Genomic DNA, 16,938 nt, shown 5'->3' with positions numbered 1-16,938 from the left:
GTGTGAAGTGCTCTCAGGTCATTCATCTCTCATGAACTCAACAAGCTAAACAGATGTATCAACAGATGTGGCTTACTGTACACCATTTGAGTAACTTGAGTGGTTGACATTTTTGAAGTGCACACCGTGCTAATCTGATCTCACTGAATGACTAAATTCGACCCTTTGGTGACTTCATTCTATGATGAAGGCTGTAGTAAAGAGTAGCCATAAAAATCACTCTCATATCCATGCATCCCAAAGGAGGGCAAGCACCTCACTTACTCTCTCCTCTGGGGTCTGGCAAACCCCCTGCACGCTGCAGCTCTGCTCTGGTACTTTGCTGAGAGAGGAGGATTACTAATAGCTCAGGGGGTAGTGGAAGGTTGTAAGAGCAGCATGGCTTGCATCTTGCCCCCCAAGCGCCGCAACAGATGGCAAAATGGTCCCAGCTTCAGGGAAAGGTAGGTGAAACATCACAAGGCTGGAAAGCATGCTGGCCCGAAAACAAGACTGTTACCATGCAATAGCAACACCATGCTATTATTCCAGTACGGTTCTGCATATCGCTCCTTAACACGTACCAACACACACACGCTTCTAGCAACTGAAACTACAACAAGATATAGCCTAGGCTCTAAACCACTGCCAAGAAACCACCCACAAAACAGAACTCCTACCAGACTGTTACTCTAGCGCAAGGACCAGCACTTCACATACTAAAACTCCAAAGTAGCTACTGAGCCTTTTACTCTGTAAGCTTTTTCTTAAGTTCTAATCACTTTAAGTCCGCTGAAACACAACCATATAAAATGAACAAGCTTAAGTACATCACAAAAAGAACTCACTACTACTTTGTTTGCTTTTAATTGAATTTATTTAAATAGCGTAAGGCTACTAAAAAGACAACTCTTTACATACAAAATGTACATTACCTTAAAGTTTGCTGTACTCAAGTACAAAAACTGCACAAGTGTTTAGTAAAAGGGAAACATTACACAACATTTCAAAACACACACACTCTTACCATTTCACAGCATTCGAGAAGTGCCTTTTATGTCATAACAGTGAATGGAGAACTTCTGTCAGTAATGAATTAAGCTACAGTTTTTGGTTTCAGTATCAACCAATGTTAAAAATGTAAACAAGCTTTCAGATCACTACTGACAGCTTCTTTTAGTGAGTTAATTAAGTGGATTCAGAAGTTGATTCTTTCTTTGTTTTTATTTTACTAAGTCTAGGAGCATTATTATTATTTACCATCCATATGTAAAATGGATCTAAACTGGCTCCACCCTGAGCCACTGACATTTAGTAAAAACGTTTCCATCAACTTAACTGGATTTCTGCCTTATAAGGCACTACCAATAATCCAGACGAAACACCAAGTTTCACAGAAAACCAACATCCATGTTAAATTATCAAAGGAATGGAAAACAGTTTTGGGTTGGTTGGTTGTTTTGGGGTTTTTTTTTTTTAAGAGTGCAACTACATACACTAATGCTCTCAAGGTACTTGTTTGTCTTCCTATCCCTGTCCCTCTCCAACTGTTAGCAAAGTTGAGAAAGCACTGGCCTGCATTCCAAAGGTCTTCCCCATATTTTATAAGCATGATTGTAACCAGGAAAACAAGCAAATTTGCTACATCAGCACATTTTTACACTTATGCATGTATAAAACATGCCTGTGTATTTAAGAGAACACGGCACTAATCCATTCACTACTTCATCTCAGAGATTCATATCAAACAGGCTAATAACATACTTCCATCTGTGCATTTCTTATTTCATACGTCAATAAGAGAAACTTCAATTTGAAGTAATGTTGTTAAATAGTTCATCTCTTATTACCAACCTGACTTGCACTGTAAATTCTACACTCCTATTCTGTGCAACAAAAAGGAAAAGAAAAATTGTCTCAGACTCTTTTATCAACAGAATGGTCAGTTTTCTCATCTAAATGAATTATCTTTTTGAAGTTAAGAAGGCTCTTGGGATCACTCTGAATCTCAATAGCTATTTTAACCATTTAACCAGAAGTGGAACAAAACTGAATCTTACTGAAACTAAAAAAATATATATTTATATGCGTGAATCACAGGGACATGCAGGAGATGAACTATAATCATCTTGAAAACTAAAAGTGGGGGGGGGTTAGTATATTGTAACATTACTACCTTTTGAAGAAGTAATGAACTACTTGGTGTACAAGAGCAGACACTCTTAAGGTGACTGGTGATAATGACTCCAGCTTTACAACAGGGAAATTCTAACCTTGTTAAAACTTCACAGCAATCTGAATCCCTGTAAGGTTTAAAAAGACTTGTACTTAAACTGTTTCAATATGACTTATGTATTTGAAAATATGGAAGTAACATTTATGTTTCAAGCACCATTAGCTACTTCATGGCCATGTAACATGCTGGATTTTCTTCTTTGCTTCCGTAGGCTTTAGGTCATTCTGGAATACAAGAAAATATATTAAGTATTCTTAGATATACTGTGCAAGTAGAAGCTAGTAATTAACCTGCCACATTCAAATCTAGTACTGACTATTGCTGCACTCAGTTATACGCTATTACAACAGCTTTCTATTGCCATCTTGTGGAGAAAGTTAAATACCACAGAACTTCTCCAGAGAAAATAAAAATAAAGCAAATGAATTAACTACCTGCAAAGCATCTATGTCTTTTGCTTTTTCTTAATCCTACAATTAGTTATGCAAAAATATCTCAGTTATGCAGCTTAGAAAAAGGTACATATTGGAGTTTCAAAACACAAAGTTATTTCAGATTGCCTTCTTAAAATACTTGTTGAAATTTGATTGTATAAGAATAAACAAATATGCAACTAGAACCAATTTACTTTTGTCAAATAGTAAAAATATTAGAAAAAGAGAAGGAAAAGTTTGTCTTCCTTTGCAATGACCTGTACAAAAAAGTGAAGTAATTTCCAAAGTCTCAGATGAACTCATCTTTCAAGACGCCCCAAGAAACCAGAAAAAAAGCAAGCAAGCCCAAAGTAAAACACTGGGAGACTGAAGTGGTGAAATAATTACCTTTCACCATCTAAAATAAGGAAAAAAACTCAGAAATCAGAGCTTTAGTAGTTCATACAAGTAGAGTAAAGACAGGTATATGAGTTTTCAAGAACATTGTGCAACACGCTAGTTTGGGGAGCACCATCTAGAGATCATTCTTCTCATTAAGAGTTTCAGAGTAAGTTTATTTACAGCAATCCTGCAGACTGCAAGCACTGAGAGGTTTAAGCGAATTAGACCCAAAAATCGGAGAGATAGTTTTGTGCTATTCAGCAAGAGAACTTCAGTTTTTCTTGAAAGTCAAAGAACAGTCACATGCTTGAAAAGGCAATTGTAGTTACTGTCATTATGCTAAAAATGCATCAGGCTTTACACTCTACAGTCACCTGTCAAGTACACTGATTCTTCCTGGCTGCATCCTTTATTATTTCTTTAATCTCAGACAGCAAAGTAGCATCCATAAAACACACCTGCCTAACTTCAAACGTGTCTAACAGAAATTAACCAAGGCATGACTGAACTTGAACAACATAAACTGTGGCTAAGACAGAAAGTCAAGTGTCAGAGGTCACAGCGCCAAAGTGTCAGTTACAGTGTCACTTAAAAGTGTTCATCATTGTGTCTAGAAAACATCTGAATTAAATATAAAAAAAGCTGTGAGGAATATACTAAACAAGTTTCAAAAGCGCTGTAGGTTCAGATCGAACCCAAACTTTTGGAAGAGTTCTAATTGCTACGGTAAGTTAGTGATATTGGTAGTAGGAAACACACCTCTCCTGCATAAATTTGACTCAGGGCCTCAGTCATGATTCTTGTAAAAGCTGTTAAAGCTGACTTTCAGAACAGCCACATGTTTAGGTGTTCACATTGAACAGAAGTCTGATGGAACCTACCGATTCATGCAGCAAGGATATTACCTGCATTCTTTCATGGAAGGATTTTTTTATTATTTTTTTTTTTTTTACAAAAAAGAAATTGACAGAAAGCATTTCATAAGCCAATACTGAGAAAACAAGAAGTTCAGTTTGATGTCCTGGGAAAGTGTTAATCAATGTAACTGCACACTGCATATCTAAAGCTCCCTCTGCAGTTCAACTGAGAATAGAAATTTCTATTTCTTCCTTTGAAGTCCAGACTTACTCCAGATATTCCTGTATTCCAGTGGAAATGTCCAATTCCTTCATTTGTATTATGACAGAATACAACACAAATATAAAACTTACCCCTACCTCACGATACGTTTTAAAGAGGAGATGATCCATTGCTCCTTGCTCACTGACAAGCCTCTAAAGACTAATCACGTCTTTGTCAAAAATAAATACTGTTCTACCTTTCTCCCCACCTGGCAGCTACATTCAGCACAATTACCTACACTTTCAAAAACATGCCCTCCTGAATTCACAGATCCTGCCTTAGCTCTTCTCTCATCACTTCAGCTCATCAGCCTCATTCTGCCCCAACACGCAGCGTAGTTCTCCTTTCTACAGAAAACTTGTTTGCAGCTGAATCTTACTTGCAGAAAGGAGATAACTGTTCACCTTTACAGTTAACAGCTCAGTCACCAGTCTTCTACTTGAGACCAGCACCTTTCTGTTCAAGATCTTAGCACGTCTTTCTCCTTACAGAAGCCCAGGTATCTGACCAAGATCACCATGGCTCAAAATGAGCACTCGACCTTTGGCATCTCACTTCAACTAGCACAATTTGTTGTTATGGCTTCTCATTCAGACCCACAATCTAGGCAGCTGTCCGGATTTTCACATCCAGTTCCTTCCTCTAGCTTGCCAATTCCTATGTGAGATTTAAAACAGATGGTGTTCTTCCTCTAAGGATATATTCTACAGCTCTCAGCATCTCACTTCAGTTCCTGTAACATCTCTTCCTTCACTCTGACAAATGAAAGCTTGTCCTACTCAACCACTCAAGTGTAATGATTACAAATGTTATCACTCCAGTTTTTATTTCCCTACTACAGAAAACAGACCACCTGTCCTCCCTTTAAGGCTGTTCATGTTGTTCTATAATACCTGTTCTCTCTCTCAGACCTACCAGTAGGATTATTTTGTTTGTGTTAATATTTGACTCCTACCAGCGTCACCTTAAGTATTAGCTACTTAATCATTTTAAAGTTACATGCATGTTTTCTACAAAGCTGCCTCTCTCACACAGAAGTTTCCCATGAACAAGCTACAAAGTACTTCATTTCTTTCCTTCTAGTATTTCCCAAATCAGCTACTCTTTTGCCTATTTCTAAACAAAGACTCTACTATTACTTCAAAATAAAATAAACCTGGAAACTCTTACAAGAGTCTACCTTTGGCTCCTGCAAGTTTCATTAAAAAGAAAGCTGCAAAACAAGATTCTGAATGTACATACCGGCAAATCAGATTCTTCTTTTGGAACAGCTCTCTTTAACTTCACAACAGTAGCTCCTGCTACTGGAGACAAAGGGTACACCTTCAGACTAGCCAATACACTGCTGTTAGTCTTTGAAGTATTGTCCTGCTTAGCCTCATTATTTCTCATTCCCAGCTTAGCGTCCTCTGAGAAACTGGAGGCCGAAATGTATGTTGAGGCGTTTGAAGGAACTGATAATCTTCTAACAGTGTTGGTGGTGCTTCCAGCTGGAGGAGGCTTTAGGCGATCAACAGCTCCGTTCTCTGTCTTCTTCACCTTTATGCTTGTACTTGTCGAATTGCCATCAAATACTATTAATGGTCGCTTCCTTAAACCTTCCACCGTTGTAACACTGAAAATACAAACGGTAAAATCCTCAGAAACACAAGCTAGATGATCCAAAAACAGCATATCCAATATGTGAATAGTGAAATCTAATTCAATCTTGCCTGAAGTAAAAAATATATCCCAAAATACTAACCTTAAACTCTCAGCTGCTCCAAACTTAGGCAACAGAAATTGCTTCCAAAATACAAAGGGGTAGTGGGGCAGGGAGTCATGTGAAGAACAGCATTCCTCAGCAAAGGGGGTTGTGTGAGGAACTTCCTGGGCAGAGAATTACAGTTGTGTGACCAAAGCCTGTATGCTTATACCACTGTAGCTACTCCAGAGTAACTAAAGAGATAATAGCTGTTAAGTAGTTCAAAAGGTGAATATTTGAGAAAGTGTGTGCCACCAAGAACTGTCACATCTAATTTTTAGATACATGGCTCATAGAAGAACATCGAATCGTGGGTGTGACGTTCACTTTCTTTATATAAAGTACAGGCAGCTTAAAACCTTCAGAGCAGGACTCATGTTAGCCAGCACTCTTATGCGGGAGGACACTGACACTAGCTAACAGCTGAAAAGAAACATTCTGGGATCGTGACCCCTCCTGCAGGACACTCTCTGTGAAATCTAGATTTCAATGCACATCTACATCCTAGAGAAATGCTCCAGGCTCACATTGGGCAGGGCTGAACGGAGGGCACCTGCTAATCCTGCTGTTTACTTTGTAGCGCACGGTAAAGAATACAAGATTTACTAGAGGAAGCAAAAGCTTCTCTACAGGAGCAATCGGGGTTTTCACTGTTTCACGTAATTACTCATGTAGTCAGGACAGTCTCTGGTAACTCCCAATTATGAGGACAATTTAATGAAAAATTCTCCTCTTCTTGTCTAGCTTAGCCTGGTACTTAAGGCAGCACCCTAAAACCAGAGAGAAGTGTACGTTTTAGCTCCCACTCCCTGATTATCCTAAATATTCACCTCTCACCAAAATGGGCAGGTGATTACCTCTTCTGTGAATGTCTGAAACCGGTTAGAGTACCGTGTTTTACAATGAACTCATCAGTGCATTAGGAGTTCTCAGAGGACGCTGAAGCAGCCTTTCAGGCGACTAAGGAGAAATAATAAGCTCCACCAAGGCCACAGCTCTGAGCGTGCACAGCCAGTGCTCCTGGAGACCAGGAGGCTGCAGGTGAGAGTCTTCAGACTCACTGGCACTTCGGAAACTACATATCATCCCCTTTCTTCCATTAGGCAAGATGACCTTACAGATTTACGAAACTGATTGTCCCTGAACACAAATACTTTCTGAAATGTTTGAAGTTGGACAGTGTATTTGGTTTTTATTTGGTGTGATTGTCTGCAAGATCAAATATTCAGTAAGAAGATGTATAAACCATCATCTGTGACCTCAGACGTTTGATGGTATTATTAAGGTATAACATGTTACAGCAACTCAGATGAAGTACAGTAAGTCTTTTAGGATATGCCATCAATCACCAGCAGTAAAACTAAACACAATATTCAACACTGACTTTTAAATTTCAGTGTGTTTTTACCTCCTATCTGTAACTACTAGATGTATGCAAACACACACTGGGCTGGGCTGATCAAGTCTCCAAGCCTCATACTAATTCCAGCGCGCATTGTAAAGCTGCACTTTCCACAGAGGAACTCATCAGAAAGCTCCTGTTGTTTCCATGATCAATCAGTTTATGTGCCTTCTAAACCCAGCTAACTGCACGCTTAGTTCCCGTCTCTCACTTGCACATCACTTACAACCTTACAATTTCTAGGAATTTTTGTCTAGACATGGACCTGTTGGAGGGGGTCCAGAGGAGGGCCACAAAAATGATCAGAGGGATGGAACACCTTTCCTATGAGGAAAGGCTGAGATAGTTCGGGTTGTTCAGCCTGGAGAAGAGAAGGCTCCGGGGACACCTCATTGTAGCCTTTCAATACTTAAAGGGGGCTTATAATAAAGATGAGAACATACTTTTTAGTAGGGCCTGTGGCAACAGGACAAGGGGATAATGGTTTCAAACTAAAAGAAGGCAGATTCAGACTAGATAAAAGGTATTTTTTACAATGAGGGTGGTGAAACACTGGAACAAGTTGCCCAGAGAGCTGGTAGAAGCCCCATCCCTGGAAATATTCAAGGTGACGATGGACAGGGCTCTGAGCAACCTGATCTAGTTGAAGATGTCCCTGCTCACTGCAGAAGGGTTGGACCAGATGAACTCTAAAGATCCCTTCCAATCCAAACCATTCTATGATTCTATGAAAAGGAGCACTACGAGCTAGATACCATCAATAACATTTGGATGACAAAAAAAAGATTATCTTCCCCTTTTTCCTATTATTGTAGTAGTAGAATCCAACACTTCTCACACAGGAGACCTGACACGACATTCTCTGTAAAAGGGAACAATGTCTAAGATATGCACAAATTTCATTAATCAGGCAAACAAACGTTAAACTAAATGCATTGTCCCAAATTCTCCAAATCTAGCCCAATAAAAGCCAATTACCTTTTATTCTCACTCTTCAACTCATTTTGCTGTCTTTTCTTTTCCATCATTTTCCCCCATCTACTTTTTGGTAAGTCACGCTGAGGCAGAGGAATGGCATGTTGAATATAGAGATCAGTGAGACCGTCTTTGTCCATCTTTACATCATTTTCAACTAGTATATTCTTCTGCAGAGAACAGGAAAAATGTTGTTATTATTGTGACAATTTCAAAGCACGATATCTTAGTGATGGCATAACTTCTTTTTTCAAAAGCCACTTTAAGGTAGTGTATCAGACATAAATACCAGGGTTTCAGAACTGAGGGGACTGCAGAGGTGACTGGTACAGAGAGGCCACGAATCGCCCCATACCAATGACAGCCTGGTGTCCTGCTTTCCTACTGTCAACTTTCCTCATTTTCTGTGTGGATTACACTCGGTCCCTCCCTTCAGTCAGGCAATGGGAAACGTGCCATGTTTGGGTCAGTGCATAGTGGTTTCTTTTTCCACTACCTGCAAGTGCATCTCTTTGCATATCTCCTCATGTGCCTCTTCCTGTGCATCCTTTTCTGTCTCCTGCCCCTGGTGGCTCCTGCTCTTTGTTAACTGCATGAGCTCGTCTGCTTGAAATTTTGGTGTGTGATGGGTTGCTTCCATCAGAGACAGCTGGATCCAGCTGTGACCAGTACTGGGCAGTTCAGCACCTTTGCCCACATGGGTCAACCCTGCAGCCCCTCCCTATCCAAACCCCTGCAATTTTTCCTAACAAAAATAGCAACAAAAGGAAAAAGTTATGACAGACATACTGTTAATGACTGATGTTTTCATGCACTCTTATACACACTTCTCTGAATTCAATTACAATACCAGAGGCTCTTCTTCACACTTCTAAACAACAGGCAACTAGAACATAATGCAGTTCAACCTTACAGACATAGAGCCGTACTTCCTTCCCCAGTTCCCAAAGAATAAGTCAGATTTCTAGTAACTGTCAGTTATAACTGAACACCAGTTCTCCTTCTAATCACATACAGCATTGTGAAAACAAAACTTCTCAGTACCTCCTGCCAAATTTACTAAAAGAGAAAAAAAAACACTAACTTTCTGCAAACTAGAGGTCACTGAAAGTAGGTCGAGTCTCTGCCACTGCTGGTTTTGACAACACTTCCTGACTTCTGATGTGGTCCTAAAACCCGTACGTTTTTGTCCACATAAGCTACAAGGACAAGATCATGCAAAATTCAGCAAGTTCATACAAAAATCATAGAATCATAGAACGGTTAGGGTTGGAAGGGACCTTAAAGATCATCTAGTTCCAACCCCCCTGCCATGGGCAGGGAAAACCACCACTACACCAGGTTGCCCAAAGCCTCATCCAACCTGGCCTTGAACACTTCCAGGGATGGGGCAGCCACAACTTCTCTGAGCAACCTGTTCCGCTGTTTCACCACTCTCAGAGTGAAAAATTTCTTTCTTATATCTAACCTAAATCTGCCCTCTTTCAGTTTAAATCCATTGCCCCTTGTCCTATCACTACACGCCCTTGTAAAAATTCCCTCTCCAGCTTTCCTGTAGGCCCCCTTTAGGTACTGGAAAGCTGCTATAAGGTCACCCCGGAGCCTTCTCTTCTCCAGGGTGAACAGCCCCAACTCTCTCAGCCTGTCTTCATAGCAGAGGTGCTCCAGCCCTCCAATCTAAAACTTAGATTACTGTTTCATGCACCTGGAATTTCCAGGCAAGGCAGCAACAACTATTCCAAATCAAATCATGCGAAGTTTCACACAGTCCAAAACTGGTTAGAGCTCACTTTCGGATTCTTTCGATTACGCATACTTAAGCATTAGCTTGACCGGTTATGTAGGACATATTTCCTTCATTCACCGGCTACGAACGTGGCAACTTTAGCACAGTAAAGATCGCCTTTCCGCAGATCATTTCACTCCATGCAAACAAACACTGTCTCACAGACATGCTGATTCGGGCACATTACTCTTTAGCAGCTGCAGCGTTTGAACACAGCCCCTTTGCGAACACCAACACATCTCACACTGCCAGCCTCCTCTAAGCAAGTCCGTAGCCCACAAACTACTGTCTCGGGTTTTGCTTGGGTTTTTTTTTCCCTGATTGCTTCCTGCGTGCCTGTTACGGGTGCTACAACAACTGGAAACTGCAGGAGGACTGGGATTAGAAAGCCTCCAGTGTAGGCGACTTGGCGGTGCCCCAAATCCACCTCGAGGAGCCTGTTCTATAATCGATAACCCACAATACACCCAATCTCTCCTTGCCAAAACAGCCTATATACCGCCGTCACCAGCCCACCTCTCTGAGAGCAAAACAGTGGACACAACAGCCAGCCCTCACCCCGCTAAAACGACAGGTCAAGGTATAGCCTATGGAGAGGAAGAAATGGGCTACATTTTCTAAGCTAGAAAACCACGAAAAGAGGTGTGAAACCACCTCTAGAAGGTGGATTTAGCAGTAAAGCAGGACAATGTAAGCCTGCTTTAAGCCGGCTCTGGGACACGTACACACCGCCCGTCACCCTCCTCATAAGGCACAACTCCCGCGTACCTAAGCCCCACACCAGCCAAAGACCAGGTAAGTCGTAACAAGGGAGGAGGAAAGAGTGAAGTGGAGAAACAAACAGGGCGGGCCTAACGCGGAGGGGGCACGACGCGAAGCAGGGCCGCGGGCCCGGGAGCCTCCCTTCCCGCCGCTGCGGGGCCGGCTCGCTCCCGGCGGCGCCCGGGCGCACCTGCTCCAGCGTGAGCAGCAGGAATTCCTCCGAGAGCAGCTCCGGGTGCAGCAGCAGCTCCGACTCCGGGCGCCGCGGCCCCCGCTCCTCCTTGCTGCCGCCCGCCCGGCCCCTTCCCTGTGCCGCCATCTTCTTCCCCCGGAGACCCCTATCCGGCCTCCCACAATGCCGCGCGGGGGGCGGGGGCTCGCGCGGGAAGTGACGCGGCCGCGTGACGTCAGGGCCGCGCGGGCGCTGCGCACATTCGTGACGTCGGTGAATGCGTGTTACGGAGCGGCCGCCCGGCGGTGGCCGCTGCCGGCCGGAGCCGCGGGCAGGTGGGCACGGAGCGGGTGGGAACGGGCGGCCGGAGCAGCCGCGCCGCGGCAGGCACTGCTTCTCGCGCGTCACGTCCTGGGGCGGGAGGCAGTGTATGACGTGCGCAGCCTGGCTGGAGCACGGCGATCGCCGGGGGTGCGCCTTCCCGGGCCGGGTTGGCTCCTCCGGGCGGCTGCGCCGGCAGGGTCGGCAAGGAGCTTAGTACCCGTGATGAGGTGGCGTCATCCCCCAACTGATGGTGGCGTCGAATAGGGGAAACAAATCTTATTTTATTGTAATTCCGTCAGCGTACAAGAGTACAAAGCGTTTGCGCTGCGACACGCCTGAGCTTTGCCACCGAGTTAAAACAGGATCTAAGTCTTGCCCGTAAAAGCGGTAACGGGCAATTAACGCGTCCTGGTCTGTAGCGACAGAAGTTGCGTTGCGATTCCAAAGTAAAACAGCCGCCTGCTCATTCGAGTTAGTAGTCTGCTTACGTGTTCAGAAGCGGGATAGGGAGTTACAAACGTTGTAATTAACGTTTGCAATTAATAAAAATTAATTACGTAAATAATTAATAATAACGTAAATTAACCACGTTGTCTTGACAACATCAAATCGCAATGTGATTTGTAGCACTTGATGCATTTTACGGAGTTAAGAGGCGCAGGCGACAACGTAACGCGACTGCTGTGACAACAGTACGTGCACGCGGAACGAGTCGCGTCTGTATGACTGTAAGGTCATTGCTACGTATATGCAGCGCTTCTAACAGGACGAATTCAGGTTCTGAATGTTTAAAAATCATTTAAGTGTACAAGCAAGCGATCTAATAACGTTTATTGCCATGATTTCATATTGCGTCCTCAAAACTGCCTTCGGGCAATTTATGCGATGTTGCTTTGTGCGTTCCCCCTTCCCCTCCTCCCAAACCATCCGCAGCTACTGTTATTTCTTGGGTTTTCCTAGAAGAGCTGCTTTTTCCGCCTGCGTTTATCCTTTGCGCGTCAGGGTTGGACGCGGTCTGCAACTACTCTCTGTAAGCTCACTACAGCATTTGGAAATTATTAATAAGCAGATCTCTCCGGACCTGCGCAGATCCCGAGTGGCGTGTGCTGCCCGCACCGCTGGCGGATCTGATCCGGCAGTCGGATCGAAGCTCCCTCTGTAGATGCGCGGTCCGGGTGCAACGCCCGGCGCTCCGCGAGGACGGGCCGGGCCGGACGCGGCCCAGCGGCCCGGGGAAGGGGCTTCCCACTACAGGAGGAGCATGAGGCCACCGTTACCCTTCCTCGCCTCCCCCTGCAGGGACGCCGCAGGCCGAGCCGCCTCACCCACCGGCGCCGCTTCGTCCCGGCCGCCATCCACGCCCCCAATGGGCGGGCTCATCGAGCCTCCGCCCCAGCCATTGGGCGCCCCTTCCCCACGTGACCGGAAAAGCCCCGGCCTAGCTCAGCGAGGCGGCCCGCCTCTCCTCCAGGAAGCGGTGACGCTAGCGCGGGGCGGGGCTTGTGCCGCACCGGAAGCGGCGCGTCTCTCCCCGCACCCCGCCCACCGGCGGACCCTCGCGCGCCGCGAGGCCTGGGCGCGGACAGCGCGGCCCGAGGCGGCGCCCGGCCCCGCCCGGCTGTGGCCGCCGGCAGCGCACGGTGCGGCCTCGTAAGCGGCGGGCTCGGCTCCCGGTGTGGCGGCGGCGTCTGGCGCCGGCAGGTGCTGCGGGAGGGCGAGCGGGGGGAGAGGCTCCGTCGCCGGCCGGCGCGGAGGCGGGCGCACCGCGGGGCCGGTCGCTGCCGGGCCTGGTTGGCGCCGCCCGCCCGCCGGGGCTGCGGGCGTGTGAGGGGACGGGGGTGAAGCGAACGGCGCCGCTGCTGTCGCCGCGTGGCCCGGCGGGCCGGGCAGGGTGCGGGTGCTCCGCCGTGCGGGCTCTCCCGGGGTGAAGCGCATCCCCCGCCCTCCGGGGGGCCGCGGCGCCGGCCGCCGCTGGCGCTGAGGTGGCCCCGCGCCGCGGGTCTGTGGGATCACATCCGGAGGTTAATTAGAGCTCGCGCGCAGTTAATTGCACAGGGCATGGGAGCTTGTGCGTGGGGGGTCAGCGCGGAGGTAAGGCAGGTGGGGAGCGGGCTTGCGGGGCAGCAGCAAACAATGTAAATGCAAAGGTGTTGCTTCACAGAAGTGGGAGAGAGCTGCTTTCCACTTTACCGGAAATGAGCACAACATGTGGGGTTATTATATTAGTGCCCTTCCTTAGGAAAGCAAAGCGTAGTAGACTGATAATTTGTTTGCCCGATGATTAGTTTTTGACAGCAGACATCCCCATTACTGTGTTTTCCGGACATCTGACCAGCTAAAACGTAACATACTGGCTTCCATTTGTAACTGCGAGGTGACCTCTTGTGCTTTAAAGGAACGGCATGTTCTACAGAACCTGTTTCTTTGCAGTGGTCGCTGGCCCCTAAGCTCTTATAAACGAGAACAAAATAAATGTAAAAAAAAAATCACAAGCATATTATGTGTGTTGGCGTTGGTTGTTCTTAAGAGTTTTTTTCACTACTTTTTTCTAGCATAAATATTTTAACTTCTTTGCTACCAGGCTTATGTAGTACTGTTGTTTTTTTGTTCTTTCTGCTCAGAGATTGTGTGTCTATTTTGATTTCTTTCCTACTTTTACTTTTCATCTACTTTCGTTTAGTAAGGTTTTGGGGGCTTTTAATACATCTTACTCAACAGCAAAACTCTGTAGATCTCCTAGCGGTATACATTAACATTTTTACCTTGGACTACAGGAACTTAAATTGTTGACAGCTTCAGGTAGGAAAGCTGCCTGACCCCTCCAGACGATAGTTTGTCACTTCAGGCTACATACAGGCTCTTAAAAACGGTTAGAATTTTTTTTTCAGTCAACCTTTGGACAGTCATCTTTAACTTAATTTGCTGTGTTTCTTTTGGTAACATTGGAGGATAACATGGCTGTCTTGCCAGAGACTTGCATTATCATTTTACCTTGGGCTGTTTCTCTAGTACTTCCTGGGTTTGGCTTTTTTTGTTGAACTAATTTACCCCCGCAGGTAAAGATGCAATTTGAAAATGTCATGGAAGCCCAAACTAAAATCTGAGAAAAAAATAGGAAGTTCTTGGCAAAAAAGATCACTGCTATCTCTTTCTTTCTGTCTATGTTGTTAACTTGATCTGATTTTATGTGGTGGTTACTTGTGAGGTATGTACCTTACTGTTTCTCACTCAGCTTTGGAAATTTTTGCCATGGCTTTCAATGTTCTCTTGAAAAAGCAAAGGAGTTTTTTAGATGTAATTTGAAACTAAATTAATTTTGTCTATGTTTAGTTTCAGGGTTGTTCACAAGAGCTTCTTGGTGATGTTGGTTTCTCTGTTGGTCCGCAGAAATTTCATTTGATGTTTTATATCTCCATTGTACATGTGGACTAGAAGTAACTGTGTATGTTATTTCTTAAATCCATTCAAGATTTTTAGTGTTGTGTCTTCCCCTCTGTTGGATAAGTGGTCTTACAGACCAGTCATGACAAATTAAAAGATGATTAAACAAGGTCAGAGATTTCTCATCTGTTTTTCTTTGATGTGTTGAGCACAGTTGTCTGCTGGTTTCTTACAAAAATAACAAAAAGTGTAGAGTACAGTAAAATTGCACGGACTGTTTTTAAAACAGTAATCATTTTTTAAATTTTGATTGCAAAAGGATAGATATAGTTTGTAGAATGACTATTAGAAGTACTGCTTAGTACTTAAAGACAGACTTGTGGAATGGTTGTGATAGTTGAGAACAGAAACTCTTATTGTTTTCATGATACTGCATCTTGAGCTTAATCAAGGCTTTATGGACCATGCTTCCAAATTTGCTGTGGGAATGTGCTTTATAATTGCTGGTGCATATAGCCCCGTACAGAGAATGTGTAACTAACACTGAATTAAAACAGACACTCTGCAGATATTAAAAAAAAAAACCACACAAACCAAAACCACAACAAAACCAACTCCAAAACCCACACAAAACAACAACTTTTATTATGAGTTGGATCATACCTTGCATAGACTATGACTTAAGTGGCCTGAAAGTTACGTATTTCTGATTGCTGGAGAGTAAGGAATGTAAAGTATGTGTTAAAATGGAAAATGCCTGTGATGTTTCGCTAAGAGACTATGTACTGATAGGCCTAAATTGAGCATAAAGCAATAAGAGGTGTTGACTTGTAGCACTAAATGCCTTCTGGCTTCTCTAGAAATTGGAGAGCCAAAGCTTGCATGTTTTCATGTGCAGCTGATATAAACTTGTGCATGACAGGTTTATAAATCACTAAGTACTGACAGGAAGCGCTCGTAGTGCCAAGGTGTCTGAGGGAACCAGTAACGTGTTGGTTACTTGTGGAGAAAGCATCTGGGTACTGTTGTGAATCTGCTTCAGAATAGTCTTGTAGAGGAAGCATGCAATTCGACTCATTGCTGTGGTTATTAACGTACTCATTCTGGCTTGTGTAGTCAGGTTGGAAATACAGTATAGACTGTTAAAAAAAAAAGTAACAAAATTTTTATATTGGTGAGTGCTAAATTGCTACCTCTAATGTCTGATTATGTGCGTGGATGTAAACAGTGTTTTTGTCTCTTTAATCAGATCACCCAGAAGACACAATGAGTGTTAAAGCTTTCAAGCTTGTTTCTGCTGTTGAGCGGGAGATGTTAATGGGAGACAAGAATCACATCAACATCGAATGCATTGAGTGTTGCGGAAAGAACCTCTATGTCGGAACCAACGACTGCTTTATCTATCACTTTCTGTTGGATGAAAAGATATCAACAGCTGGAAAGATAACTTTTGCTGCCACTAAGCAACTGCATAAATACCTGGGCTTGAAGAAGCCCGTTAGTGAGCTGAAGGCAGCCTCTGCCCTCACCAGGCTTCTTGTGCTTTGCGACAACACCATAACACTAGTTAACATGATGAACTTGGAACCTGTGCCCACCGGCGCGAGAATCAAAGGTGCCGTGACGTTCACGTTAAACGAGAACCCCGTGAGCGGGGATCCTTTCTGTGTGGAAGTCTGCATTATCTCGGTCAAGCGGCGGACCATTCAGATGTTCATGGTGTTCGAAGACAGAGTCCAGATAGTGAAGGAAGTGTTTACTCCAGAGCAGCCCTGTGCCGTGGCTGTAGATGGTTATTACTTATGTCTTGCACTTACTACACAGTATATCATTTTGAATTACAATACCGGTGTCTCCCAGGATCTGTTTCCTTACTGCAGTGATGAGAAACGACCAATTGTGAAAAGGATAGGCAGACAAGAGTTTCTGTTGGCTGGCCCTGGAGGCCTAGGTGAGACTAAGGATTGTAATTTTTCTTGCGTTTCTTTTAACTTCTCTCTCTCTTAATTTCTCTCGATTTGGTAATTAAATGTGCACAATAATGATAATTTTCTTCACAGGGCTATACTGGAATGTTGAGATTAAAAGATAGATAGTAAATTTTTGGTACTAAGTGTTGTAACTCTCCTGCTTTTTTAATGTGCAAAAATCTGATTACTTGTATTCTAATCATGTCTGTAGAAAGCTTAATTTCTGTATAGACAGCTAACAGTAGCAGTATCTTGCAGCCTAGAGTAAAA

General features: G+C 44.0%; 2 protein-coding genes across 4 annotated transcripts in view; one reads left to right on the top strand and one right to left on the bottom strand.

Annotated features, from left to right (window-relative positions):
- Positions 1-296: 296 nt before the first annotated feature.
- On the bottom strand, positions 297-11,140 carry TSLIG2 (tRNA splicing ligase complex subunit 2). 2 transcript variants are annotated; one of them, XM_086619589.1, is made up of 5 exons: positions 11,012-11,140; positions 8,277-8,443; positions 5,395-5,767; positions 2,372-2,439; positions 297-2,282 (listed from the first exon to the last, which is right to left on the bottom strand). In XM_086619589.1, exons 1-4 carry the CDS (start codon positions 11,138-11,140, stop codon positions 2,383-2,385), a joined length of 726 nt encoding a protein of 241 aa, XP_086475715.1. In that variant the 3' UTR covers positions 297-2,282; positions 2,372-2,382. The 2 variants fall into 2 exon arrangements, with proteins under 2 accessions (XP_086475715.1, XP_086475707.1); XM_086619581.1 differs by having other exon boundaries at positions 297-2,439.
- A 1,845-nt stretch (positions 11,141-12,985) lies between these two features.
- The window catches only part of TGFBRAP1 (transforming growth factor beta receptor associated protein 1), a 35,388-nt gene continuing 31,435 nt past the window's right edge, over positions 12,986-16,938 (top strand). Inside the window, exons 1-2 of one of the 2 annotated variants that reach the window (XM_086619573.1) lie at positions 12,986-13,018; positions 15,948-16,490. In XM_086619573.1, the coding sequence (XP_086475699.1) occupies positions 15,965-16,490 (526 nt within the window). In that variant the 5' untranslated portion in view covers positions 12,986-13,018; positions 15,948-15,964. Of the gene's footprint in view, positions 13,019-15,947; positions 16,650-16,938 lie in introns of both variants that reach the window. The other variant, XM_086619564.1, reaches the window with a different exon arrangement.

This window comes from Tauraco erythrolophus, chromosome 1, assembly GCF_009769465.1.
Source record: "Tauraco erythrolophus isolate bTauEry1 chromosome 1, bTauEry1.pri, whole genome shotgun sequence".
In the NCBI taxonomy this organism is placed as follows: Eukaryota; Metazoa; Chordata; class Aves; order Musophagiformes; family Musophagidae; genus Tauraco; species Tauraco erythrolophus.
This window is presented reverse-complemented; position numbering and strand designations above follow the sequence as displayed.

Bases quoted from the DNA above. Each gene is read 5' to 3' on its own strand.
- TSLIG2 (XM_086619581.1), bottom strand. From the start codon at position 11,140: ATGGCGGCACAGGGAAGGGGCCGGGCGGGCGGCAGCAAGGAGGAGCGG. The intron at 5,768-8,276 runs GTAATTGGCTTT...TTGTATTTTCAG, and splicing joins TTGAAGAGTGAGAATAAAAG to TGTTACAACGGTGGAAGGTT. The intron at 2,440-5,394 runs GTATGTACATTC...CTTGTATTCCAG, and splicing joins AAGAAGAATCTGATTTGCCG to AATGACCTAAAGCCTACGGA.